Source organism: Ipomoea triloba, chromosome 11, assembly GCF_003576645.1.
Source record: "Ipomoea triloba cultivar NCNSP0323 chromosome 11, ASM357664v1".
Lineage (NCBI taxonomy): Eukaryota > Viridiplantae > Streptophyta > Magnoliopsida > Solanales > Convolvulaceae > Ipomoea > Ipomoea triloba.
The window spans coordinates 2,103,070-2,129,883 of NC_044926.1; the positions used below are offsets into that span (position 1 = coordinate 2,103,070).

The window sequence follows — 26,814 nt, forward strand, 5'->3', positions numbered from 1 at the left end:
CCCCCCCCCCCCCCCAGTGCCCCTCTGCCCATGGTGTTATTAGAGATGAAAATATGCTAGTTCGGGTCGAGTTTGAAAAATTAATAATAATAATAATAATAATAATAATAATAATAATAATAATAATAATGTACACTAAGCGTAAATAAGGTATAACACAAAGACCAGAGATAATAATCTAAAAAAGTAAATAATAAAGAGTTAGGACTAGTAAGGGACTTGTTAGAAATCATATTAATTCTAATTAAGTTGTTGGGTTGGAAGTTAATTAATTAGAACAAGACACCACTAAACGAGCATAATAAATTAAAGGAAGGTGTCCAAAAGGAGACATAAAGTCTCTTCATAATGTATGATCTAAACCTTCTTCCTTACTGCGAAGTGTATGATCTTAGTTGCTCTCTCTTTTTCTTTTTTTTTTCTTTTTTTTCTTTTTTTTTTTTTATCATGTATACACGTATCTCAACTTCCTTGTCATGTCTTTTACCTTGCCAATAAGTAAAGATTATTGCCCTTTAATTTAATACACAAAACGTTAATTTATAGTTGTTTTTTATTAAAAAAAAAACATTAATTTATAGTTAGCGTGTAAGCCGTAAACCCGGCCCCTTGATATGACCCTCGGGTCTATTCCGAAAGAAAGAAAAATACCTGTAAGATTATTCCACCCCAGAGCTAACAGTTGTAGGGCTGATAAGTTCCCTATTTCTCTTGGCACATTTCCTGCAAATATATGTTTACGTTTATAGTATTTGTTACATGAAAAATGAACACTGAAATATCAGGGCCGGGTTTGAACTGTGCAAGCTGTTCAACAACACATAACTTCAAATTTTAAATTAAGGTTTCAAATTCTAACTTTACCATATTGATTTTAAAGACTACACTTTTAGTAGGACTTCATTTATTTACAAGAAAGGGGCACAAAAATCTAATCAAAAGGTGAAATTAAAAATCAGATGAGACATACCACTGAGATGGTTTTGTGACATGTTGAGAACTCGAAGATTAGTCAACAACCCAAAAGCTGCCGGAATGTTCCCGGAAAGTTGATTGGCGCCCATAAACAAACTCCTCAGCCGCCTCAACCGGCCGAGTTCTTCCGGGACATGTCCATAAAAGCTATTGCCGCTAATGTCGAAGGAAACCAGGAAAGACAGGTTTCCTATGTCTCCGGCAATGGTTCCTCTGAGACCCATACTAGGAAGAACCAAGGCTGTCACTCTACCATGCCGGCGGCCGCAGGAAACGCCGACCCAGCTGCAGTGAGAGCTCGTTTCCGACCAATTCTTTGCCAAGACGCTGCCGGGATCCAACAATAACCGCGACTTGAACGTTACAAGCGCAGCCTTGTCTGTCAGATTAGCCCTGTTTAAGATTGTCTGAGCGATAATCATCATGGATGATTGCAGCAATAATCCGATGATTATGATGAGCAGAAAGTGCAGTCTGTTGTTTGCCATGTTTAAAGAATCAATTGTCAGGAATTCATTCCAAACTAACTCTCTCCTTATAATTGTCCTTATAATTGTCAACCAACACAAAAACGTTGACTCCCTATTCACAATGTTACAAATTCTACTCAGAGAACAACAATACAGGCCTATTAGTCTTAATTGGCTTCAATTCCTGAATTTATGTGAGTCCGTCAGTTATGGACAATCTAACAAATTGATTTACCTTCTTTTGATTCGATCATTTGTCGACTAAAATCACAAGACAATGTTTGCTCTGTACACATTTCCGAATAGTAACGGCTGGTTTTCTCCCCACTCAAAAAACACAAAAGCGTTGAAACAAGAAGCGTATGTGAGGTGACAACATGAGAATTGTTTAGAATAATGGTGATGGGTACATCCCAATAAAAACAATAATATTTCTGATCCTATCACCAACAAAAAGAAATCCGGCCGCCAGTAAATTATACTCCTATGTTAAACTAACATTTATCATTACTGAAACGCCGGAGGGTTACGTTGCCCGAGTTAAACCTAGCTGGTATATATATGTATATATATATAGGCATATAGCTAAGAACAATCCATGAAAGTATTCATCTACAAATGAAAACTTTTGCTAGCTAGCTGTACGTTCACATGCACAAAGAGTAGCGAAAGAGATCAGACGACCATCCATCATTCATGCATGCAGCAACGTAACATACAATAGTTAATCCTGCAAGTCTGCAACAGACTTAATTTTAATATTTTAGTAATTTAATTATGTAAGTAGGTGGAGGGATTTTGAAAAATTGTTAGGGTAGGTGGATTGTAGATTTGTAGGCTCCATTATATTGTGGGTTGGGTTTGCGAATAGTTTGAACACCAGAATTTTAGGTATGAAAGGCTTTAATATAATGATATTGAGGGCAATCGTTATAACCAAGTTTAACATTGCATTATGAACCCTAGTTTACATATTTATATTTTGTGTCTTGCGTCATGAAATTCGGTACCTTATGAATATAAATTATGCACCTAGAACAAATTAGTAATTGTGTCTTATGTTATCAAGTAAATATATATAGCATGTGATGTGTCTTGTGTTATGAAATTTTGTAGATCTGTGTTTTGTGTTATAAAATTTTGTACCTTACAAGTATGGATTCGATATGCTATTAGTGCATTATGTCATTTTGCTCATAATAATATATTGTTACTGCGCACAAAGAACTCTCCACATTGCTGTTGGTGAAACTCGACCCCTAATCATTCTTTCCAAACTTTATCCTATGACCAGTTGAGTTACCCATGCGGGCTGCTCATAATATGATTATTTGGATTGTGGTCCACTGTATAAGCAGCATTACATTGATCTAAGAATCTAAGATAATGTGGACGGACTTGAGATCCACTGAGACAGTCGAGGTTGTCCTAAGAAATAGGCTGGGAACACAAGGAGTGATGGCTAGGTCGGAATAAAAAATCTTAAACGTGAGTGCAATAGTGATATATGTGATATTATTATAATTTATTAAAAGTTTGTTGAGAAGTTAATAATGTCATTTGACTTCTTTTTTTTTTGAAATCAAAATGTCATTTTGACTTTATGATTCCCTTATTCTAGTACGTGTATATTATTTTAATTTGTGTATATATTATGAAGGAAATGACATAATGTCATATGTAGCTAATTAAAAATGGTGTATTCTAAAAATAAAAAAATGGACGATCCACACCATGCCATTCAATCACTTCCTTAACTTATGAAAAGTTACAAAATTATTCCGTCACTTTTCGGCTGCTGGGTCATATTAGGAAGAGCCCATCACAAACCCCGGCCCAGAAATCAAATATATGAATATAAAGTGAAAAATAATTAGACACAAAAAAATTTAGGTAGAAATCATAAATGTTAAAATCATTGATATCTTAACCTTTAATTTGGGCAAGAAAACTTAGAAAAACCTTAGGCCTTACTTAATAGTGGTGGACTGGTGGGTTTTGAAAAGATTTTGCTGGTGTTACTAGGAAAGAGAAAATGAGAGTGAAGGAAAACAAAGAAAAAGAAACTGAAAAAATAAATAAATAAATTATAATGAGGCGCAACTCTCATTAATTCTGATGGGTCCACATAGGCTATGTTTGGCAAACCTAGCTGAAAAGGTAGCTGAAAGCTGAAAAGTAGCTGAAAACTGAAAAGCTATAAGCTCGAAGCTGAAATCTGAAGAGCTGTTATGCTTAAAAGTGTTTGGTAAAATTAGGTTTTTGATAAGTTGATAAATGTAAAAAGACTAAAAAGGACATTTTTTGATAAGTTGATAAATGTAAAAAGACTAAAAAGGACATCTTCATACAATTTAATAAATGTAAAAAGACTAAAAAGGACATCTTCATACAATTTAAATAATTTAAAAAGACTAAAAAGGACATCTTCATACAATTTAAATAATTTTAAAAGACTAAAAAGGACATCTTCATACAATTTAAATAATTTTAAAAGACTAAAAAGGACATCTTCATACAATTTAAATAATTTTAAATTTAAATAGGTTTGTTTATATATTAATATAAAATAATGAAATCAATATATTTAAAAATAAAATATAAAGTAAGAACATGTATTTGAAAATATATAAAGAAAAAAATATTTATAATTTATAAGATTAGTTCATACAAAAATTAATGTTCAAACATAAATATCAAACTGAAATTACAACCAAACATAATGAAAATAAAATGTCAAAAGGGTTTTAATTGAGAGGGGTAAAGGATGTCATTTATTTAAAATAATAAGGATAAATATTGAAAAAAGTTAAAAAGCTACTAGCTTATTTTGGAAAGCTACCCCAAGTAGCGTTTCAAAATAAGCTCTTATTTTAAGCTACTCGCTTATTTTGAGAACATTACCAAACAGTGCTTATAGCTTATTAGTAGCTTAAAATAAGCTATAAGCTTCTAAATAAGCTCTGCCAAACAAAGCCATAGTCTGCAAAACCCTCATATTTGCAAGAGGTAAGTTTTTATTCTCTCGTCCACCTCACTCTTTCTACCTAAAATACCGTATAAAATTTCCTTATTGGAGAAGGTCTTATAACAAGTAGTTGAGTCACGATGATTTATCTCTCTCTACCCTCCACTATCCTACCACTCTACCAGGGGTCCGAATTGAGGAGGACTTTCGCCTTTAATTTTGTGGGTAAGAAAAACCTTATAATTAATCTACAACATTGGCATATATAATTTTTTAGGGATTATATAGAGTGAATTTGGGAACTTATATATCATCACTCCCAAAAAAAAAAAGAACATTTGCTTGGAACATACATATATACAATTATACATACAGTATCAATGGATCGGAGATATTCCTTCTGACCCAAGTGTGAAAGCAATAAATTATTATCTTTTTTTTTTGGGAGAAAATAAATTATTATCTTAATTTCAATAGTTTTGACTTTTGAGCTAGTATAGGGTGAATTTCCAAGACCACGTACTGTTGAACCCAGCTATCAGGCCAGGTTGCAGGAGATCAGATTACTCTTGTATGTAGGCAACAACGTAACTTTTCTGGCAATCGCCAATCTATCTGGCTATGAACAGCTTCAGTGGAAAATGATTACAGATTAATAGGATAAAATTATGCATATCATAATATATCATTACCTTGTATAATTAGTATAATTTTAATAAATATTTTATTAACATTAGCATTAGTAATTTAGTATATATAAATACGTCTTAAACATTGATAAGCATACAAATATATTATTATTCTACTCTTTTGATTATTCCTCTTAATTTAAAGTTTGTTAGGACTGGAATATGTTTAGGAGGGAGGTGTAAGATGAAGACAATTCGTAGCATGCAGCCCTACCTATCACTCGTACAATCAATATTCGAGAAACTAGCTAGGTCCCGTGACAATTCTATGTAATTTGTAGAATTAGCTTAAATTGTTGTTTTTTACTTCAACTTAATTAAAATTAGTTTGGAATTCCTGACAATAGACATGGAAAAGAACAGACGACAACTGCAGTTTCTGCTTATCGGATTTCTGCAATCCATGACGATGATGATCGCTGCGACAACCTTAAACAGTCTGACAGACAGGGCTGCGCTTGTAACGTTTCGGTCTCGGTTGTTGTTAGATCCCGGCAGCATCTTGGCAAAGAATTGGTCGGAAACGAGTTCTCATTGCAGTTGGGTCGGCGTTTTCTGCGGCCGCCGGCATGATAGAGTGACAGCCTTGGTTCTTCCTAGTATGGGTCTCAGAGGAACCATTGATGGAAACATAGGAAACCTGTCTTTCCTGGTTTCCTTCGACATTAGCGGCAATAGCTTTTACGGACATGTCCCCGAAGAACTCGGCCGGTTGAGGCGGCTGAGGAGTTTGTTTATGGGCGCCAATCAACTTTCCGGGAACATTCCGGCGGCTTTTGGGTTGTTGACTAATCTTCGAGTTCTCAGCATGTCAGAAAACCATCTCAGTGGTATGTCTCATCTGATCTTTCACCGTTTCAGTACAGTTGAGAACATCTTTCATGTACGTAGCAAATACTATACACAAACATATATATATATATATTTGCAGGAAATGTGCCAAGAGAAATAGGGAATTTATCAGCCCTTCAACAGTTATCTCTGGGGTGGAATAATTTTACAGGTTTTTCTTTCTTTCTTCAATTCCTGTAATATGTATAGACATAAACACCCTTTTATCTCCCATCAAGAAAAGCCTTATAGGGACAATCTCACTATACTAAATTCCCAATCAACTAATCAGGTTCTTGACTTAGTAACTAAAAAGTTACAAGTTCACCTCCCCAAACCAAAACAGTCTAGTCAAGTTTGTTATGAATAGTCCTTTTGGATTTTTTTTTTTTGTTTAAAATGAGATTTGAACTATTAACCTCATAATCATAATTAACAATTAAAGTTATATCTAATTAAGCATGCACATATATATATATATGCTATGGATCCTTACATATATAATCTCAACCTTACATATGTAAAAATCCGACGGATCTGATCAATTAAAAAAAAAAGATTCAAAGGCAATTTCGTAATTATCATCAACTCCACTGTGCAAACTTTAACACTTAAATATGCAATCTTTAACAACTAAATATGCAAATCTGATATATTATATAAAATCAACGAAAAAAGCTAAATTTTAAATCTAAACCGTAAATTTTAGACCTTAAGTAGTAAAAAGTAAAACAATGGACCAAATAAAATTAAATAAAAAACTCAGTTATAAAACTCTAAAATCGAAACCCTAATTGCAATGTACTTTCGTATTTTTGCAAGTGCAAATTTTTAATACTACATATACAAAATGTTAATACTAAATGTGCAAAACGTTAATACTAAATGTGCAAAATTGGAAAAGTCTAAAAATTACATATTTTAGTGTTTACGTTTGCATAGTAAAGTTGGTGATAATTACGAAACTGTTGTTACATTTTTTTTAAAATCTCGTCTAGTGCGTTCAATTTTTCAGATGTAAGATTGTGATTAGTTCTTAGTTTTCTCCTACGGACTTGTTCTCATATGATCCTATATATATACACACACACACACACACTTTTTTCAAAGTTAAACCTATCTATTGGAGGCTTGTGACCACCTCTGCCCAATAGGTTGCCCTTGTCACCTAGAAAAAAAAACCTTATATTTTGCAGCATTGGCATAATTTTGCAGGGAATATATGGAGTGAATTTGGGAACTTATCATCATCACTACAAACATTATCACTTTTTTCGAACAACTTGATTGGTACTATTCCAGCTTCAATTGTCAATCTATCAAACTTGGAGGTATTTAGCATTGGGCATAACAATATCAATGGAAACATTCCTTCTGAACTTGGGCACCTGTCAAGTTTGAAAGTAATTTATCTTAATTTCAATAGTTTTGAGGGTGAATTTCCAAGACCACTGTTGAACATATCAGGGTTGCAGAAGATTGCACTTGTAGGCAACACCTTTTCTGGGAATCTTCCACCAGACTTAGCTTACAAACTTCCAAATATCGAAGGCCTTTATCTAGCTATCAACAACTTCAGTTGAAGCATTCCTCCCTCTATCTCAAATGCCTCCAAACTTGTGCATTTGGATCTTGGAAGAAATTTCTTGAGTGGACATATACCTACAACTTTGGGAAATTTAGATAAGCTTTTGTTCCTCAACCTGCAGTTTAATCGATTGGGAAACGATCAATCAAGCCCTGAGCTAGGCTTCCTTGCTTCCCTGATGAAATTGAAGCAACTCCAGACTCTGCAACTAGGAGGCAATCCATTAAATGGAACTTTCCCAAGATCTTTCCCTGTTGGTAATCTATCCATGTCTCTTGTGACATTTCTTGTGGGTGGGAGTGGCATTAGAGGCCAAATTCCTACTGAAATTGGGAACTTGACCAAGCTAATCTGGCTAGGTATAAATCATAATTATTTGACTGGAATGATTCCAAGAACATTGGGAAATCTACAACAAATGCAAAAGATAAATCTGGGAGGCAACAAGTTAGATGGGACAATCCCAACCAACATATGCAATTTGAAGAATTTATATTTATTGAAATTGGAAAATAATAAGCTTTCAGGAATGATACCAAGCTGCTTGGGAAATCTTTCTTCACTCACACAATTATATCTAGGTTCCAATCAATTTTTTGCTAGTTTGCCACCATCCTTATGGTTGAATTACAAAATCGAAATTCTAAATTTATCTTCAAATCATCTTAGTGGCTCTATATCTCCCGATATTGGTTTGTTGAGCAGCATTACAGAGTTATATCTATCATCAAATCAGTTCACTGGTGAGATTCCAAGCGCTTTAGGGCAGCTACAACATTTAGTGAATCTTTCATTGTAGGCCTGGAATACTTGGATCTTTCACAGAATAATCTTTCTGGTGTCATTCCCATATTCCTAGAGAAACTTCAGTATCTTGTCTATTTAAATGTTTCTTTCAATCATCTTACTGGGAAAATACCTTATGGAGGAACTTTTAGAAACTTTTCTGCTCAATCTTTTACGGGTAATGATGCTTTATGTGGGTTGCAGTTTGGAGCTTGTGAGAGTCTTGAACATGGGGAGTCAATAAAAGTGAGGAGTATGTTAAAGTGTGTTCTGCCACCACTTGCACTGATAGTACTTGTAGCCATCTTTGTGATTGTGGCGTTACGATCGCGAAGCAGAAACACAGAGTTCCTAGATGGAAGTAGCCTAGAGCCTCGTCATTTCATTGGCAAGAGAATCTCGTACTATGATATGCTCCGTGCAACAGACAACTTTGATGAAAGTAATTTGATTGGGAGTGGAAGCTATGGTTCGGTATACAAGGCGGAATTTGCTGATGGGGTGATTGCTGCTGTGAAGGTGTTCAATCTGGATTTGCAGGCTGCATTCAAGAGCTTTGATGCAGAGTGCAAAGCAATGCATGATATTCGCCACAGAAATCTTGTTAAGGTCATTGGTATTTGCTCGAACTTGGATGTTAAAGCCTTGGTGTTTGAATACATGCCAAATGGAAACTTGGAAAGGTGGCTTTACAGCTTCAATTATTACCTAGATTTTGTTAAAAGGTTAGAAATCATGTTAGATGTGGCATATGCACTAGAGTATCTGCATCATAATTATCTGCACTCTGTGGTGCACTGTGACTTGAAGCCTAGCAATGTCCTCTTAGATGAAGATATGGTTGCACATTTAGGTGACTTTGGAATAGCCAAAATCTTGACTCTACAGAACCAGGCTGCACAAACAAATACATTAGGCACCATTGGGTACATGGCACCAGGTAAACTTTATAATCTTTTCTTGCTAACTTTCATGATTAGTCACTTTTTTGCTTGATTTATGCAAAAATTTCAGAGTATGGAGTTGCCGGAATAGTTTCTGCAATGGGGGATGTTTACAACTATGGGATTCTTTTAGCAGAAACTTTTACAAGAAAGAAGTCCACAGATGCAATGTTTTCTGGAGATCTAACAATGAAAAGATGGATTCTTGAATCATTTCCTAGTGACATTTTGCAGACAGTGGATAGCAATTTGGTGGTGCAGGGTGTAGAAAATTTTGCAGTGAAACAATTTTGACTGAAATCAATTATGGAGTTGGTTGTTCAATGCATACAAGACTTGCCTGAGAATAGAATCAACATGAAACAAGTAGTTGATGCACTCAAGAAGATCGTCTACAAGTTCCACCACAACTCCAAAGCCTGAAAACTGCTCAATATTGAAAATTCACTACAATAAACTCTTTGATATACTGGAAAGCCAGCAGTCAGGCGCTACTTGAATGTGTATTTTGGGTGAAGTCCGATTCAGAGGGAAATTAGTCTAGGTGTTATCTATAGCTTATTGGTTCAAGCCAAAAAGGCCACTTTGTGGTTAGTAAATCAACTGTCTCACTAATTTGACTAGATTTGTCCCTATTGTAATAAACTCGGTTCAATATTCTTTTGGATGTCACATTAAAAAAAAAAATGTTGATATAGTATTGTATAATATAAAAAAAAACATACCAAAAGGCGACATGTTTGACTTTTGACAATGCACATCATTTTTCTAATGCAATTTATCTCTCTTTTGATTTGCGTATTATTACATAAAAAACCAAATTTATCCCATGTATACCCTAAACAGTAACTACTAATTTCCCTCGTTACCTAACTAAAAAAATGATTTATAAAATTGAAGTTTAAAATATCATTTGACAGTCGCAAGGTATAAATTTGATTTTTATTAATAAAAAGTACAAAATTAACTTTATTGTGTACATATTCTATTAAAGCTTTGAAAAACTTACGTATTTACAATATCTTTTCCATCAAGTCTTATTTTTTATAAATGATGAAATGATAAGATATATATAGTATCCAATATCCATTACTTATACAAAGACATTTTGGTACACGTGTCAAGAAAACATGCCGGGTGAACTCCGTCTTTACGTTTCTGATTGTCCTACTCAACCACTCTCTCCCTATATCGCTTTTCGTCTCTCTCTCTCTCTCTCTCTCTCTAATTCGGTCCGTCCTTTATTTATCGTCGTCTTCTTTATTGCTAATGATCCCTGATCATTTTCTTTTTCTTTTTCTTTTTTTGTTCATTTTAAATTTCTGCTCCAAAAACCCTCAAAAGCTCTTCTTTTAGGCTCTGGGTTTCCGTCTTCTTTCTCAAAAAGTGAGTTCCTCTTACTCAACTCTACCGGGTAACTTCTTATATATACAAGCGCGCAAATACGTGTATGCATATACGGGGTGATAAAATGTTCTTAATTGGTTTTTGGTTTTGATCATGGTTTTGATTTTGTCCTAATTGTTTGTCTGGGGTAGTGGGAGAGCATTAACGAAGCTTGATTGTGTTATGCTGAAGTTACTGAGCTTTTTCTGTTCTCTGTTTTTATTTATTTTTTTATAAAGATGGAATTTTTTGGGGGGAAATTGTTTGTGTCATGATTATTGGTGTGAAGCTTTGCAGTTTTGGGTAAATTTTTGTTTCTGATTGTTATGTTATACTTTAGTGGGTTGATGAATTGCTTGAAGGGTTAGGAATGGTTTTGTGGGAAACTTGGTTTGGAGTGTTGTTTTAGAGGGAAGAAAGCTCTTGAAAGCTTCTTTGCCTGCTGGGGGATGAGTGAAATGGCTTTGGAATCTAGAAAGCATAAGAAATTATTCTCCAATATTACAAGCTAAGTTATGTAGTATAAATGGCTTTTATGAAGAATGCAATTGGCTTAATTAATTGCCATTATAATCATATCATTCTCCTTCAATCTTTCCCCCAAAACTGCCATCTTTGTTTACCAGAGTATGCTGAAAAAATCTGCTTCATAACAAGAAAGAATATAGTGGTGTTCATGCTCATTTTAGTTTGCTGTTTGTGAAAAGGCAGAATATGAGGTTTGGTGTATGATTTGCAAACAATCCTGGATGAGCTTAAACAGTAATCATTGATTCACAAAAACCGTTTTTTTGTGTTTATTTGAATTATAGTATATTGGATTGAATGAAGATTGTTGTGCTGTAAAGATTGTAGGGTTTTTTTGCTTTTCTTTAATTCTGTCTGATTCTTTGAATTTGGTTTGGGGCATGTTCCTGTGTAAGGTCCTGATAGTTGTTGAATTCTATACTTAAGCAGCAACACCGCCTTGAAGTGCCTTGTTTCTTTAACTCACGTGCACTTGACAAATTGCTCTTTCGATGGATTTGAAAGCAATATCCTGGGTTGGGAATATATATCAGAAGTTTGAAGCTATGTGTCTAGAGGTTGAAGAGGTTATGTATCAGGTGAATCCCGCTTCTAATTGCTTAGAGCGTTTCATGCTTAACTTCTACTTATAATTTGTATCTATTTAATCCTTTTACTTGGCACCAAAACAAAATCTACTTAAGTCGAAAGTGATTTGAAATTTTTGAACCAAACAACCGTTTTAAGGGTTGGGATAAGAAATTGACTTATTTTGTTGTTTGTTTATGTTTCAGGACACCGTTGATTACGTTGAAAATCAGGTGCAAACAGTTGGTGCGAGTATGAAGAAGTTTTATTCGGAAATTATGCAAGATTTGCATCCCGAATCTTACGTAGATCCCGTGAAAGTTGCTGCTGCTGACTTGTCTCTGAATCCTTATGCTCACCATGAGATTGAGAAGAAGCAAAAGGCGAGCCTCAAAGAACATTCTAGAGGCACAGATATGAAATTTACCGAAGATACTGAAGTCATCAAGGGTAGTGATACTACTGCTTATCCATCGTTTCTTAACGAACTGTGAGATCATACATAACGGTGTACCTCTGCCACCGGGCAATTCTTTTATGAGTGTATTTTATGATGTATTCAGGAAAAAGCAAACACGGTGGGATCTATAAACGCAGAAGTGTTGGGAACAGAAAGAATGCTAAAGACAACTATCCTCCATTAAGGATGTATTTACCTGTGACTCCTTTGTCCTCGGAGAGGACTAGGAAGTCATCGGGCTGTGGTATAAGAGAAGGTTATGAAATGGCATCTGATCGCATGGATGAAACTTTTCATCTACCCTCGGCTAAAGGATATGCCTCTCGAGAAATGGTAAGTGAAACTTGTGATCCTAAATCAGATACAAATATGCACACAACCAGCAGTTCTATAGATAATGCAGTATCTGGCACGGCACTAAAAGATGAATATGCTGAGCAGAAGCAAGATCCTGGATGCACTTCCCCTTTCGGGGGCTCATCATCAGGATCGAGTGGTATGTAGTTCTATATATATATATATATATTTCTTTTATGATGCAATTCTATACTATTCCAATTTCTACTAGTAATATTTTGTTAACGGTGCTATGGCATTAGGTACACCACATGGACAATTGACAGATGGCACAATTTCTCATACTGGTGATAGTACAATCAACAATGGATCTGCAGGTGAGGTCATCTTTACCTCCACTATGAAATCAAGATGGAATCTTTGGGGGGGGGCAACCCCAACCAAATTGGTCGGGCAGTTGGCTTGATAACCACAAGGTTCCAAGTTCGACTCTCAATGGAAGTGGCCTATTGGCCTTCTTGGTTTGAGCTGGTCAGATATGGACAATATAAGCTGGTTTACCTCCTTGTGATCCTTTGCCGACTATGGTCACAAGGCAGGGTTTACCCGGTTCATACCCTAGGTTGTGGCTGAAACAAATTTATATATAGTGATGTTAACCAGTCTACTTTAGTTCCGCTTTGATGTTAAGTTGGCATGAGTGGTCATCGTTCTTGCTTATAAATATGACACATTTATGCTTAGACTCGTTTGATATATTGGAATTATTTACGGTGTATGCACCATTTATCATTCTACACACTTCTATGCCCAATTCTTTTAAATAACCACAAGGTTCCAAGTTCGACTCTCAATGGAAGTGGCCTATTGGCCTTCTTGGTTTGAGCTGGTCAGATATGGACAATATAAGCTGGTTTACCTCCTTGTGATCCTTTGCCGACTATGGTCACAAGGCAGGGTTTACCCGGTTCATACCCTAGGTTGTGGCTGAAACAAATTTATATATAGTGATGTTAACCAGTCTACTTTAGTTCCGCTTTGATGTTAAGTTGGCATGAGTGGTCATCGTTCTTGCTTATAAATATGACACATTTATGCTTAGACTCGTTTGATATATTGGAATTATTTACGGTGTATGCACCATTTATCATTCTACACACTTCTATGCCCAATTCTTTTAAATAACCACAAGGTTCCAAGTTCGACTCTCAATGGAAGTGGCCTATTGGCCTTCTTGGTTTGAGCTGGTCAGATATGGACAATATAAGCTGGTTTACCTCCTTGTGATCCTTTGCCGACTATGGTCACAAGGCAGGGTTTACCCGGTTCATACCCTAGGTTGTGGCTGAAACAAATTTATATATAGTGATGTTAACCAGTCTACTTTAGTTCCGCTTTGATGTTAAGTTGGCATGAGTGGTCATCGTTCTTGCTTATAAATATGACACATTTATGCTTAGACTCGTTTGATATATTGGAATTATTTACGGTGTATGCACCATTTATCATTCTACACACTTCTATGCCCAATTCTTTTAAAGGTCGCCCCATTTTATCTACTAGAGTAAAAATTCTTATATTCCTCTGCTGTTACTGCTCTCTACAGAAAGATCAGAAAACCATGATTTTGATGTACTCGAGGCGGGTGATGTGCTCGAACAAGAAGTGGAAGTAGATCGTGATGTTGAGTCACGGTTGGAGGAAACATGTGTATTGGTTGAAGGGGACGAGCTTCTCGCCCCACAAGATCCCGTCAAACACAAGTCGTACAAGGTTCGAGAGCTCTACACACACACACACACACACACACACACATCAACGCGCTCACACACAAAACACAAATGCGTATCTTCTGCCATTTATGTGTGTGCATCAATACATATATGCTTACATGTACAATATTTTCCAGAAAAAGATTCGCGAAGCATTTTCTTCAAGAATGAGATTAACGAGGAAGGAGTATGAGAATCTCGCAACACGATACGAAAATCAACCTTCAAATCGTGATTCTGAAGAGAAGGAAGTGGGAATGAAGGCAAGCACAAAGGTATCATCAGCAAGTGACTTTCCTGATTCTGAGTGGGAGCTGCTCTAGATTTGAAGCTTACTGGAAATAGTATTTTGCACTTTCCAATCAATGTGTATATTTATACAAGAATGTGAAGAGTAAGGAATGTGCATTGCTTATATCAGTAATAAATATAATCCTACTATTCTCTTCAGAACTCAGTGTACCTACCTATAAATACTGCGCATTAAGATTGTAATAATAATGTAATAATAGAAAAAGTGTTATACCGATTAAATTTGGTTTCAGTCCATCTGACATGACGGGACTTGATTGAAATACTGCTTCTTTAAAACAATACATTCCATTTGACTTGACGGGAATTTTTTGAGATAATTCTAGTCAAGTTTAAAATCTTTTTTAGTTTGAACTGGTCAGCTATGAGCAATCTAGACTAGTATATTTCTATTCCAGCTAAAAATAAGCAAACAATAAGAATAAATATTGTCATTTTGAGTTCTACACTATGAACCAAAAGCACCCATAGTACATAGTTCTACATCTATGAACCAAACACATATTTGGTACATATGTATTAAACTTTAATTTCGAAATTTAATTCAACTGGTTGATCAATTTAAGGAGAATTAATGGTTTTATTTCGTCGGAAACTGAATTAATAGTTTTGCTTCGCTGCCAGTCACGAGTAGGGTAATATGATTTATTTTGCTGGATGGGTAAGAAACTCCATGAATTCTTGATCATTTCCTAAAGCATGTAGTGTTTGAGGAAGAAGGCAAACCTCAATGTCCACACTCCCTTTTTCCAGTCCAGGAAACAGGCTGAATTTCCCATCAGCTTTATTGTCCATTCCACACCTCACAGCTACAGGCTTCCCCCACCCAAAATCAGTGGCATACACATTGTTTCTTGGGGAGCTAGCAATGCCCAGAAAGTTGGCAAAGAACACTTTGCTCTTCTGGGCAATCACAGGAGATTTCACCCAATTCTGGTAATACTCCACCACCTCTACATGATCCTGATTAGACACCACCTCATGTATTTGCCAGGCTGCCCACCCTAATCCTCTCTGCAGCAGCTCCCCGGCATTTGCCTTTGCGTGCTTGCTGTGAATCGCGTTCCCCCAATACCCTTCGGGCAATGGCGGATTCATCCTCCATCTCGTGCCTATTGGCACGTAGATGGACACGTTTTCAGTGGCGTTTAGGCGACGGGCACGAGTGATGGCCCTCCACAAGTGAGCCACATATGATTGCAGGGAGGAGATGGTGTCTGTTCCCATTTCAGAATTGGCTTTTTCCTTGAGCTTTGCAATGGTGTCTTTGCTGAAATGGAACACCCTCTCCTCCAATGGCGGCGGGGCGAAGGAGCTGGACAACATTTCTCCCTGGAGATCAAAAGGGAGGCGAATGGGGCGGGCGATATTGCCTGGAAACCATGGATCAAGAACGGGAGACAAAGATAACTGAGGCATACCCCGCGAGATTTCAGACCAAGAATTGAAGAAATGCCAGAAAGACGAAGCGTCTGCTGCAGTGTGATTCATGGAGAGGCCGATGAAGTACCCATCTTCGAGCTCCGTCACCTGTGTTGAGCATATAATATATAAGCATAAACATAAATGTGCAATCCAACTATCAGTTTAAACTTTTAGTTGAGACGAAGCACAAGCTTCAATTTAGTATCAGATTCAACTACATGTCAAATGTCATAGGTTCGAATCTCCGGCTCACCATATAAAAAAGAGTGTTACCTGAACTCCCAGTAATGGCGCGGAGATTCCCTGAAAGTTACAGACGCGGTTAAACGGGAAGAAAGAACGAACCAAGCGGGGCACAATGACGGGCTCGAGAATCTGAGCCATAGTCACGCCGGCGGCCCTGGCCACGACGAACTCTGCACCTCCATTGTTGCAGGTAATGGAAACAGAGGTGGTGCCGTCACCGTTGTTCGCGACGGCAAGACGGCCGACCAGGGGAGGGAAGAAGGATAGAGTGGAAGAGAGTGAGGCTTTCAGATGATCAGTCAAAGTGGAGGTGAGAGAGAATTGTTTCAGTTCAGGTGCAGGCTTGCAGAAGAGAAGGCCTTTCTGGATGTAATCAAGCAGAAGGGATTTGAGATCCCACGGTGTCAAATCAATCTGGGGAATTCTTTCCGCCATGGCTGCTGCTCCAACTAAGCATTTTGATATCACTTCAACTTCTCCCATCTTTCCTCTGCACCTTTGCTTGCTTGCTTCTGTTGAATTTGTAAAGCAAAATGCTGTTTTTATGTTGGACTGACAAATTTTAAAATCTTATTTTGGGTTAATGGTCAAATTAAATACTTTCTTCCCAAGTTAGTCTAATGGTTGAACAAGTCAAAATGTAATGCCATTTCCATTAAATCTTGCCTAACAAGGCAAAATCCTTTGCCCAAGGTCCCACACCCTGGGTGGAGAGACAATGATTCTTTCATTAGAGGTTGCCCAGCTGCCCATGCGGACGAAGATTCACAGAGGCTAAACCTTTTATCAGTGTGCACAAGGAGCTCCTCATCCCCACGCTGTGGCTGGTGAGATTCAATCCTCTGTGACCAATTAAGCTGCTCATGCGGACGAACTAATCACTCTTGTGACTAATTAAGAATCAAATTTGCAATTCATGATAATTAGGGACAAAATATGCACTTTTCCTATAAGTTAAAAGGACTAAAAAGTGCAATTTTCTTAAATATTAATATTTATTGTAATTGTGGGTATTAAAATAGACTTTCATTTTGAACATTTCTACGAATGAGTTGGTGGTTAAAGACAAATTCCACAACCAAGTTGGGATTAGGTATGAATTATGATTACCTACCTCAGATGGTGACACACTTGAAAGGCAAAACCTCAAAATAACCCAAAAAAGCTCAAAAGTATAGTAAATCAGTTTCAGATCACTAATTCAATTCAAGCCCAGAATGCATCTTGCTCTGATATAATCTGATCTATAAGTTGATCATCATCCATATGGAGATTCATTAGAATCACCTTTGCATGCTAGAGTTCTCCTTCTCCATAGAAATTATGCAGGCCAGTCTGTCATAGACCTGTATGGCATTCAGCAATCTTCATACTATTTTCATGAAAACTAAAGCTAATATTAGAGTTTCAACTTTCAATCTCAAAATATATGTATATGGTACCTCAGAAAGCTGGTTTTTGTCATCTTCTATCTTCGATGGTAGAGGATCGTACCTGGATAGCATAAGAATAAGATAAATGGTTCTCTCAGTTCATTCAGGCCATGAAGTTCATTGTATCGTCCATTATCATCCCCTTACCATTCCCTTGGGATCCCGGCTTCATCTCTAGCGGTATAGTTGAACGGTCCTTTCAGCTCCACATCATACTCCTTCAACAAGTCTGTAAACGATGAAGAGATTGAATTCATCGGAAAAATCTTATGTTTTCCCTCGCAAAAAGGCACAAACTAGAGCATACCTTTAAAAGCAGAGGAAGGGGGGCGGTCCATTTTCTGACAAACATGTAAAAACCAGGAGACACCAACTGCTACGTGCGCTACTTCTTCATCTGCAATTCTGGCCACAATGTCGGCAGTCCTATGATCTCCAAAGCCGATTAGTCTTTGCACTAGTCGAGGACCAGCATCAAGGCCTCTAGCCTCCTGTAGTAATAAGAACAATGAAAACGGTAAAAGAAATTCAACTCTAATCATCAAATCACGAGACCTTTTGCTCTCACCACTCAGAGTTTAAAGAGTATTATGACATACAGAGCACAGTAAGCAAGAAAATGAACTCATATAAGCGGGATAGTTCTATGAACTGGTACTAACATCATCAGATAATCTTCTAAAACGAGCAATTCAGTGTCAGTGTATTCTTATGCACCTGGACTAGGGGGATTGCTGCCAGGCGGGCAGCAACATCATCGGATGTCTTATCACATTCCCTCCATAGCAGATTGTGAGCAGGCATGTCACCATAGCTGTTGGCAAGAGAAACAGAAGACGCTAAAAATCCACAAGACTAAACTAGAATACCTCGTACAGACAAATTCAAAGGTGTTTTGAATTCACCTGAATCCTAGCTCGGCCAATCTCTGTGAACACCAAGCAAAATGGCGACTCTCGTCATCAGCCACATGAGCAAAATCAGCAAAGAATCCCTCACCAAGGAGCTCACAATATGGTGAAAAACGAACAACAGTGTCCCATGCCAAATCAATAGCATTTAACTCCACATGAGCAAGATTATGAAGCATATAGGCATTAAGAGGTAACCCCAAGTGTTTGTGAGATGGGATTTCCTTTGGCGAAACCTGGAATCAAGTAATAACCAAATGTCAATTACAAGCATTCAATATATAAATTGTGAACATTCAGTATATAAAATTGTGAACATTCAATAGTAAATTATGAACATTCAATATATAAATTAAATTGTGTAAATTATAAACATTCAATATATAAATTAAATTGTGTATTTTTGGGCCCGAGTCCACATAATAATTTGCCCATTTCAATGCAGAAATACTCTAACAAAGAAGAGTAAAAAATCAATATATCCCAGAAAAAAAAAAAAAAAAAAAAAAAAAAAAAAAAAAAAGATAACTACAAACCAGTTTGGGTATAGGAGGCCTGGCAGGCTTAGCCGGCGGTTGAAAGACTCCAATGGGCAATCCCTTTTGACGCCACCTACAATAACCCAAGTGGGAAAGCATTGATTTCTTCAGAGGGTCGGCAGTGGAGAGAACCGCCGCACCAATTTCAGCCAGAGAAGATCCTGACCCCAACTCCTCAGAGCGTCCCGGTAACGGCGGCTCGACATCCGGACCATTGGGCCCCCAAAAACGGTCGTGGTTCAGAGTCCCCTGTCTCCAATTCTGCAGACCTGACCACTGGTTTGGTATTTGTGGATAATGAATAGACGAAATTGAGGAAGAAAAGTGTTTGGTTTGAGTGATGATAGTGCGAGGAGTGAGGGGCCGAGAGCATATAGTACACCGCAGTGTGATGGAGGAGAGCATGTTTGCCCCTAATCACTTCATTACTTCATTTGGATTTTAAACTTCTCTCAGTTCTCTTTGAAGGGGATGGGAGAGATTATGACTTCTTGATTCCCAAATCTTACTCCTAAATTCACTAGTAAGTTACTTTTTTTTTTGTGTGAGTTTTAATACAAGTGTTTACATCAAGATTTTGTACATATCCGAACAATAGTTTAACCATTCTTGCTTGCACGAGCAGAACAATTAATGTTGGGCGTTATTAAATCCTCGCAATTGCAGTGTGGAGTTACATTTAGACACACTCACACACTGGTTCATGGTTCTCCCACCTAATGAACTGTTGAGTTATTATAATTTCATCACTCTACTATTCTGGAGAGTTGTAAGTGAGGAAATTTTACCATTTGTGGCGATAGCAAATAAAACCAAAAGTACAACCAAACAAATTAGCTAACCAAAAGTACAGCCAAACAAATTAGCTAACACAGAAATGGACCCCAACAGAAGGTGTTTCATTCATTTACACAAATCATCATTACAAATATTGCAACATTCAAGAATTTGACTTGCACGTCAGTGGGGGGAAATCCAGCTCCCTGGATATGCTGTGGTTAGCAATGCACAGAGCTTACACATTACAGTACTACCTACATTATTATTATACATATCCATGAAACAGTGAGCATCTAAAACCAAAAACCTAAAGCACCCAGTCTTAAAAGATATATGATACACTTTGCTGAAGCCAAGAATCTTGATAAGAGATCGCCATATTCTTCGTCACTGCTGACATGGCGGGATCTGCACATTAAGCACAACAGTCATCATGGATGATGTAAGATGAGCATCCATAAAGCATACTACAACTAACTAGCCAATGAAGACATGAGTTTTTTAGAGTAATGAAGATTTTAGTTTAGTTTTCCCAAACTACATGAGATTTGGGAGCCATTTATCCAGATATTACCATTGACTATTTCATTACTGAAATTCAAGATGGCAATGCTATAAAACGCATTTTTTAATCATCAGTGTTTCTGCAAAATCATTATGGCCATGTTTTAAAGGAAAAATAGGCAAGGATAACATAACCACTTCCACATCACATGTTCTAAAAAATTCCATTTACAAAGAAGATATAAAGAGGCTTAGAGAAATTGNAAAAAAAAAAAATATCCCAAAAAAAAAAAAAAAAAAAAAAAAAAAAAAAAAAAAAAGATAACTACAAACCAGTTTGGGTATAGGAGGCCTGGCAGGCTTAGCCGGCGGTTGAAAGACTCCAATGGGCAATCCCTTTTGACGCCACCTACAATAACCCAAGTGGGAAAGCATTGATTTCTTCAGAGGGTCGGCAGTGGAGAGAACCGCCGCACCAATTTCAGCCAGAGAAGATCCTGACCCCAACTCCTCAGAGCGTCCCGGTAACGGCGGCTCGACATCCGGACCATTGGGCCCCCAAAAACGGTCGTGGTTCAGAGTCCCCTGTCTCCAATTCTGCAGACCTGACCACTGGTTTGGTATTTGTGGATAATGAATAGACGAAATTGAGGAAGAAAAGTGTTTGGTTTGAGTGATGATAGTGCGAGGAGTGAGGGGCCGAGAGCATATAGTACACCGCAGTGTGATGGAGGAGAGCATGTTTGCCCCTAATCACTTCATTACTTCATTTGGATTTTAAACTTCTCTCAGTTCTCTTTGAAGGGGATGGGAGAGATTATGACTTCTTGATTCCCAAATCTTACTCCTAAATTCACTAGTAAGTTACTTTTTTTTTTGTGTGAGTTTTAATACAAGTGTTTACATCAAGATTTTGTACATATCCGAACAATAGTTTAACCATTCTTGCTTGCACGAGCAGAACAATTAATGTTGGGCGTTATTAAATCCTCGCAATTGCAGTGTGGAGTTACATTTAGACACACTCACACACTGGTTCATGGTTCTCCCACCTAATGAACTGTTGAGTTATTATAATTTCATCACTCTACTATTCTGGAGAGTTGTAAGTGAGGAAATTTTACCATTTGTGGCGATAGCAAATAAAACCAAAAGTACAACCAAACAAATTAGCTAACCAAAAGTACAGCCAAACAAATTAGCTAACACAGAAATGGACCCCAACAGAAGGTGTTTCATTCATTTACACAAATCATCATTACAAATATTGCAACATTCAAGAATTTGACTTGCACGTCAGTGGGGGGAAATCCAGCTCCCTGGATATGCTGTGGTTAGCAATGCACAGAGCTTACACATTACAGTACTACCTACATTATTATTATACATATCCATGAAACAGTGAGCATCTAAAACCAAAAACCTAAAGCACCCAGTCTTAAAAGATATATGATACACTTTGCTGAAGCCAAGAATCTTGATAAGAGATCGCCATATTCTTCGTCACTGCTGACATGGCGGGATCTGCACATTAAGCACAACAGTCATCATGGATGATGTAAGATGAGCATCCATAAAGCATACTACAACTAACTAGCCAATGAAGACATGAGTTTTTTAGAGTAATGAAGATTTTAGTTTAGTTTTCCCAAACTACATGAGATTTGGGAGCCATTTATCCAGATATTACCATTGACTATTTCATTACTGAAATTCAAGATGGCAATGCTATAAAACGCATTTTTTAATCATCAGTGTTTCTGCAAAATCATTATGGCCATGTTTTAAAGGAAAAATAGGCAAGGATAACATAACCACTTCCACATCACATGTTCTAAAAAATTCCATTTACAAAGAAGATATAAAGAGGCTTAGAGAAATTGCAGTTGCAAACACTAGGGACACAATAAAGAGACCGCCCGGTCAAGAATATAAAGATTACTGTAGTAAACAGAAAAGTTAGACCAAAATTGTTTATTTTATTAATAACCAATCTCATTTCAGTTGCAAAAGAACCCACTAAATTTCAACAACAGTCATCTTACCTGGGCAACCAGTTCAACTCCTTGGTGAATGTTCTGTATCAGATTCACCTTCTGAAGAGCTTTCACTATGAGAATCTGTTGTAATAAAAGATGAAACAATTAAAAAATGAGGCAGAATGGTTGAACATATAGTAACCAGTAACCGCGTATCAATCCAACACACAATGCTAAAAGAAAAAGATTATATGAATACCACTTGATGAAGATCCTGAATCTGTACTAGAGCTGCTTGATTTAGCTGCATTATTCTCTAGCTTTTCCTCTTCAGCAGGAGCAGAAGAAATGTCCTTTCCTTCTGCTTATATACAGACTAAGTCAGCAAACATCACATGAAAAAAATATTTATATGTAGTCCTAGACAAGGGTAAGCTTCACAATCCACAAAACCATACAGATATAAAGATTAAAGACTTCATTTTCCACATCGAGTAGGTAGTCTTAACTAAAGCAAGTTATTACCTGCTTTGCTTTCTGTTGGAGCTTTGTTTAGAGCTTCAGTTGTAGTTTCTACCACAACTGGGGGATTTTTCTGCAGACATAGCAAGAAAGAGGTTATGCAACTAAAATGTGTGTGTGTGTGGATAGAGAGAGAGTATACAGGTCAATAGTTTACCTTCTCCCGAACATTCTGCTCAATTTCCTTTATAGGTTGAGTGGCAAGTTCAGGCTTTTCAGCTTTTCTTTTGTTCTTGCTCAAACTCTTCTTGTAGTTAGTTACAAACCTATCGAGCTCCCAAAGTGTTTCTGTATCAACACTATCAATATCCACTTCAATCTCATCATCATGTTGGCTGAGAGAAGAGTTCCTCTTTTTTATAATTTGCACTACATTCTCAAGCTTTTCAGAAGGTAAATTTTGTAGGTTCATGCTAAGTTTTTGCTTTTCATCGTATGTCATATCCCTTTTATTGGGATCTTTTGCCTTTGGCTTCTTTGGGGCAGGGGTTCTCCCTGTGTGGGGGGGATTCATGGGTTTCGATTTTGGATCTGTGGGGAGGGTCATGGATTCAGACCTGCCGAATTTTTTTCTCATTTCAGGGTTTGGCAATTTAGGACCCTTCCGAGATGTAGGAGTAGGTAAACCCACATCATAATCCGCTGCAAGTCTCAACTCCCGCATATAATCAGCCTCTATAGCAGGCCATTTGTTTTCAAATATCTGCAAGAGCTGCTCAGCCATTACATGAACATCTTGCCCCTTTGGATTATACGTCATAGCATTCTGAAATGTAAGTCTCACATCCTCTGCAAATTCTCTAGGAGATTTATACCAATTACTATCCATCCTAGATTTCACTGTACCAAGATCCATTGGATGCTTAATGATGTCAAAATAGTCATGTAAATCAAGACCAACAGTATCAACCGGTTTGTTAAAAACCCAGCCATGCTTATGCTTCATTAATCTTTCCAGCAATGCACAACAATTCTTGAACACTTGATTTGAGGACTTTCCCAAGCCAAAACTATATCCTGATTCCACCCCTCCCACTTTTTTCACATTTGATTTTGTTTTTTTGTTACTTTCCGCAGGTGGAATCTTATCTTTTGCAAGCAAGAAATCTGAATTTCGATAGAACTGGTTTGCCTTTGGTGTCCTCTTCTCTTTCTCTGCATTATCACTTACACCATGACTGTTCTCCAACACCGACACACTCAACTGATGCAAAGGCCGTGATTCACGGGGTGTGACTGTTGTTGCTGCCTCGGCTGGCACCTTTTTAGCCCCTCCAGCTTTGTCAATGATGTGGTCATTCTTTTGTATCTCTTTTGTCTCAATATTCTTCACCAAACTCCTAACCGTGTCCAACTCACTCTGCAGCTTCCTCCTTAATTCTCGCATCTCCTGCTTTGATTTCATTGACAAGCTAATGGTAACCCTATTTTCTTGTCTTGTAACTCCAAGCTTCCCCCCTTCATTACCACCTGGTACTCCACGACCGCCCAAAGGCGCAGCCAATGCACGACTAAGACTCGAAGAACTTTCCAAGGCTGCATTAGGAAGGGAATTAACCAGAGGTTGAGACCATTCATCATCTTCTGCAGCTTCTTGAGCTTGCAGCTCTTGTGTCGGATTACTATTATAGCTTTTAAACCCTTTAAATGACTTCCTTGTGTACACTTTGTCCCCCAATTTCGGCTTCTCTTTCGATCCTTCATGTCCTCCACTCCCACCCCCCATCATCATTTCTCACACATTCAACTCCAAAACCCTAATTAAGTCATTTCGAAAGATTGAAATATTAATATGCATACATAAAACGAAGAAATATATGTTCCATCTCAACAAACAGCGCCAAACACACGCTAATCCCTTTGTGAGGATTTGATATATGCATATATGATCTATAATCCATGAAATCGACACCGAGATGTTTACATACATAACTAGGGTTTACGGTAAATTAGAGCTATGAACGTACCTTTTTCCGTAGAATGCCTTCTCTCTCTAAACTTCACTCTCCGTGTTCGATCCGGTGCTCTGCATTTACGATTCATGCCTCCCAATCCTCTTTTAGATGAGCCCGTAATCGGCAGAGAATCAAAGGCAGCGATGAAGAGAGGAGGGCGAAGATCGACGCGAGTGAACCGGGCGTGCCAAGCACGGAGAGATGGAGGGCTGGGATTTTTCCTCTGCGGTAATGGAGAGTGCATCAACGGCTGGGATTTCGCTGTTGTTGGTAGTTGACGATTCAAGTTTGGCTCTTTCTATGCTGGCCCACGCGTTGAGGGTGGCGCGTTCTTTACAGATACAGCTTGTTGTGGATTCGTGGTCCTCTGCCCCGTTCCTTCTTAATTTCGAGTCCTGATAGTGAGTGGTGATTGGGCTGGGCTTTCCCAACTAAGCCCATTATAAGTAGTTTGGGTTAATAGAAATTTAAAAAATACTTCTTCTAGGCCCATGTTGAAACCGACCAATATTTATACCATGGTCCACCTTGCAAGGTGGACCCGTGTCCATTTACATAGTGAATGTTCACAGTTTGAATTGTAAACATTTAGTACGTAAATTGTGAACATTCAGTATGTAATGCATATTTTGGACTCAGGTTCACCTTACAATGTGGACCCGGATCCACAGAATAATTTACCGAAATGGACGCATAGTAGACTTGTAGTATAGACTATTGAGACTTATAAGGTGTGAATAAGATGACGCAAGTCTCTAGTCTTGAAAAATGGAATAAGATATGAGATGATCCAACAAAATGCGGGATTAGACTAGGAAACAACGTTTCGACAATAAAATTATTACAAGGGAATGTTACTAAATCAATTACATTGTGAAGCCTTCTTATGACCCTAACCAGCATCGAGAAGGCTTTACCCGCCTTGTTGGCCTAACCAACAAGAACCAACTCAAACTGAGAAAGCACTTAAAATCTTCTGATTACCAAACTAACTATCTGATTAATTACATCACATATAAAATTTTGATTAATTTATGAGATTGGGTCTTAAGATATTACACTTATTCCCTCTGCATTTAAATTAATAATTATTCATATATTTTAGTAGTGTTGAAGTCACTATCCAAGCTAGAGAAGACAGAATGATTCTGCCTGCCATCATGTTATTATCTAAATATAGAGATTTTGTCTTATACGGTTATACCATTAAGTTAATGCACTTTATTAGTCCGTACAACCTTTAGACTTTGAATGCATTTTACTATAAATATAATCATCAGAAGATTATGAAATGGAAAATGATTTCATGCATCTCATCACCACTCATCAATATATATACAGTTCCTATAACATCTTATCTACTTTGCATCACTTTCATATGTAATGCAAAGCGAGAAAAAATGAGAATCAAACATAAAACCTTAAACTCGTGACGAGTATTCAGGGTAATGCATGCATGAACTATAAACTGCTCAACATTAAGACACATTAATGCCTATGGCTACCGTGTTTAATCAGTAGACATTTTTTTTTGAGACGGGACACATCATATCCTTCGAGTATTCTAATGATGTATCGGGTCAGGTCCCCCGGGACTATTTCGCATGAGTGTATACAAGCTTCCATTTCTGCCATCGCCTCCCTCGACAGCTTTCTCTCTTTGGAAAAGGGCTCGAAAAGGCGCTGTGAGGCGTTTTTCGAGCTGAGAATGCTGCAGAGGCCGGGGTTGAGATCCTGGCAGCAATATCAGCAGCACAATCAGGCCTAAACAGAAGTTCCCAGAAGACATTTTTACTTGAATTGTTTGAATCAAGATAATGGTGAAATGTATCTGATCTGCAGCTCTCTGGAACATGAAATGCAGGTATTTATAGGCAGTTTCCCTTCACCTTTTTGTGCTGAAACAAGTGGGAGGGTGGGGCTAGCTTTTGAGCGCACACCACACTG

General features: G+C 37.5%; 5 protein-coding genes across 8 annotated transcripts in view; 2 read left to right on the top strand and 3 right to left on the bottom strand.

Annotated features, from left to right (window-relative positions):
* Positions 1-1,463, bottom strand: part of LOC115996942 (probable LRR receptor-like serine/threonine-protein kinase At3g47570) — a 12,133-nt gene extending 10,670 nt beyond the window's left edge. Inside the window, exons 1-2 of the mRNA XM_031236387.1 lie at positions 971-1,463; positions 652-723 (exon numbers count right to left, since the gene is read on the bottom strand). Coding sequence (XP_031092247.1) covers positions 652-723; positions 971-1,463 — 565 coding nt within the window. The remainder of the gene's footprint in view (positions 1-651; positions 724-970) is intronic.
* A 5,829-nt stretch (positions 1,464-7,292) lies between these two features.
* LOC115996943 (probable LRR receptor-like serine/threonine-protein kinase At3g47570) lies at positions 7,293-9,545 on the top strand. The gene is made up of 4 exons (XM_031236388.1): positions 7,293-7,328; positions 7,643-7,880; positions 8,321-9,247; positions 9,322-9,545. Exons 1-4 carry the CDS (start codon positions 7,293-7,295, stop codon positions 9,543-9,545), a joined length of 1,425 nt encoding a protein of 474 aa, XP_031092248.1.
* A 916-nt stretch (positions 9,546-10,461) lies between these two features.
* Positions 10,462-14,815, top strand: LOC115996554. Of its 4 annotated transcripts, XM_031235829.1 has the most exons (8): positions 10,462-10,637; positions 11,595-11,743; positions 11,939-12,182; positions 12,296-12,525; positions 12,634-12,688; positions 12,792-12,866; positions 14,096-14,262; positions 14,399-14,815. In XM_031235829.1, the coding sequence occupies exons 2-8, from the start codon at positions 11,657-11,659 to the stop codon at positions 14,582-14,584; spliced, it is 1,044 nt and encodes a 347-aa protein (XP_031091689.1). In that variant the 5' UTR covers positions 10,462-10,637; positions 11,595-11,656; the 3' UTR covers positions 14,585-14,815. The 4 variants fall into 4 exon arrangements, with proteins under 4 accessions (XP_031091689.1, XP_031091687.1, XP_031091688.1 ...); XM_031235827.1 differs by having other exon boundaries at positions 10,464-10,637; positions 11,561-11,743; positions 12,296-12,688; XM_031235828.1 differs by having other exon boundaries at positions 10,464-10,637; positions 11,592-11,743; positions 12,296-12,688.
* A 121-nt stretch (positions 14,816-14,936) lies between these two features.
* On the bottom strand, positions 14,937-19,575 carry LOC115996552 (uncharacterized acetyltransferase At3g50280). The gene is made up of 10 exons (XM_031235823.1): positions 19,125-19,575; positions 18,583-18,824; positions 18,395-18,491; positions 17,985-18,168; positions 17,825-17,906; positions 17,687-17,738; positions 17,532-17,590; positions 17,025-17,101; positions 16,272-16,756; positions 14,937-16,103 (listed from the first exon to the last, which is right to left on the bottom strand). The coding sequence occupies exons 1-10, from the start codon at positions 19,530-19,532 to the stop codon at positions 15,219-15,221; spliced, it is 2,571 nt and encodes an 856-aa protein (XP_031091683.1). The 5' UTR covers positions 19,533-19,575; the 3' UTR covers positions 14,937-15,218.
* A 2,034-nt stretch (positions 19,576-21,609) lies between these two features.
* LOC115996553 (transcription factor GTE4) lies at positions 21,610-25,178 on the bottom strand. Its single transcript, XM_031235825.1, has 6 exons — positions 24,880-25,178; positions 23,070-24,669; positions 22,916-22,985; positions 22,650-22,751; positions 22,457-22,531; positions 21,610-21,935 (listed from the first exon to the last, which is right to left on the bottom strand). The coding sequence occupies exons 2-5, from the start codon at positions 24,642-24,644 to the stop codon at positions 22,470-22,472; spliced, it is 1,809 nt and encodes a 602-aa protein (XP_031091685.1). The 5' UTR covers positions 24,645-24,669; positions 24,880-25,178; the 3' UTR covers positions 21,610-21,935; positions 22,457-22,469.
* Positions 25,179-26,814: the final 1,636 nt, after the last annotated feature.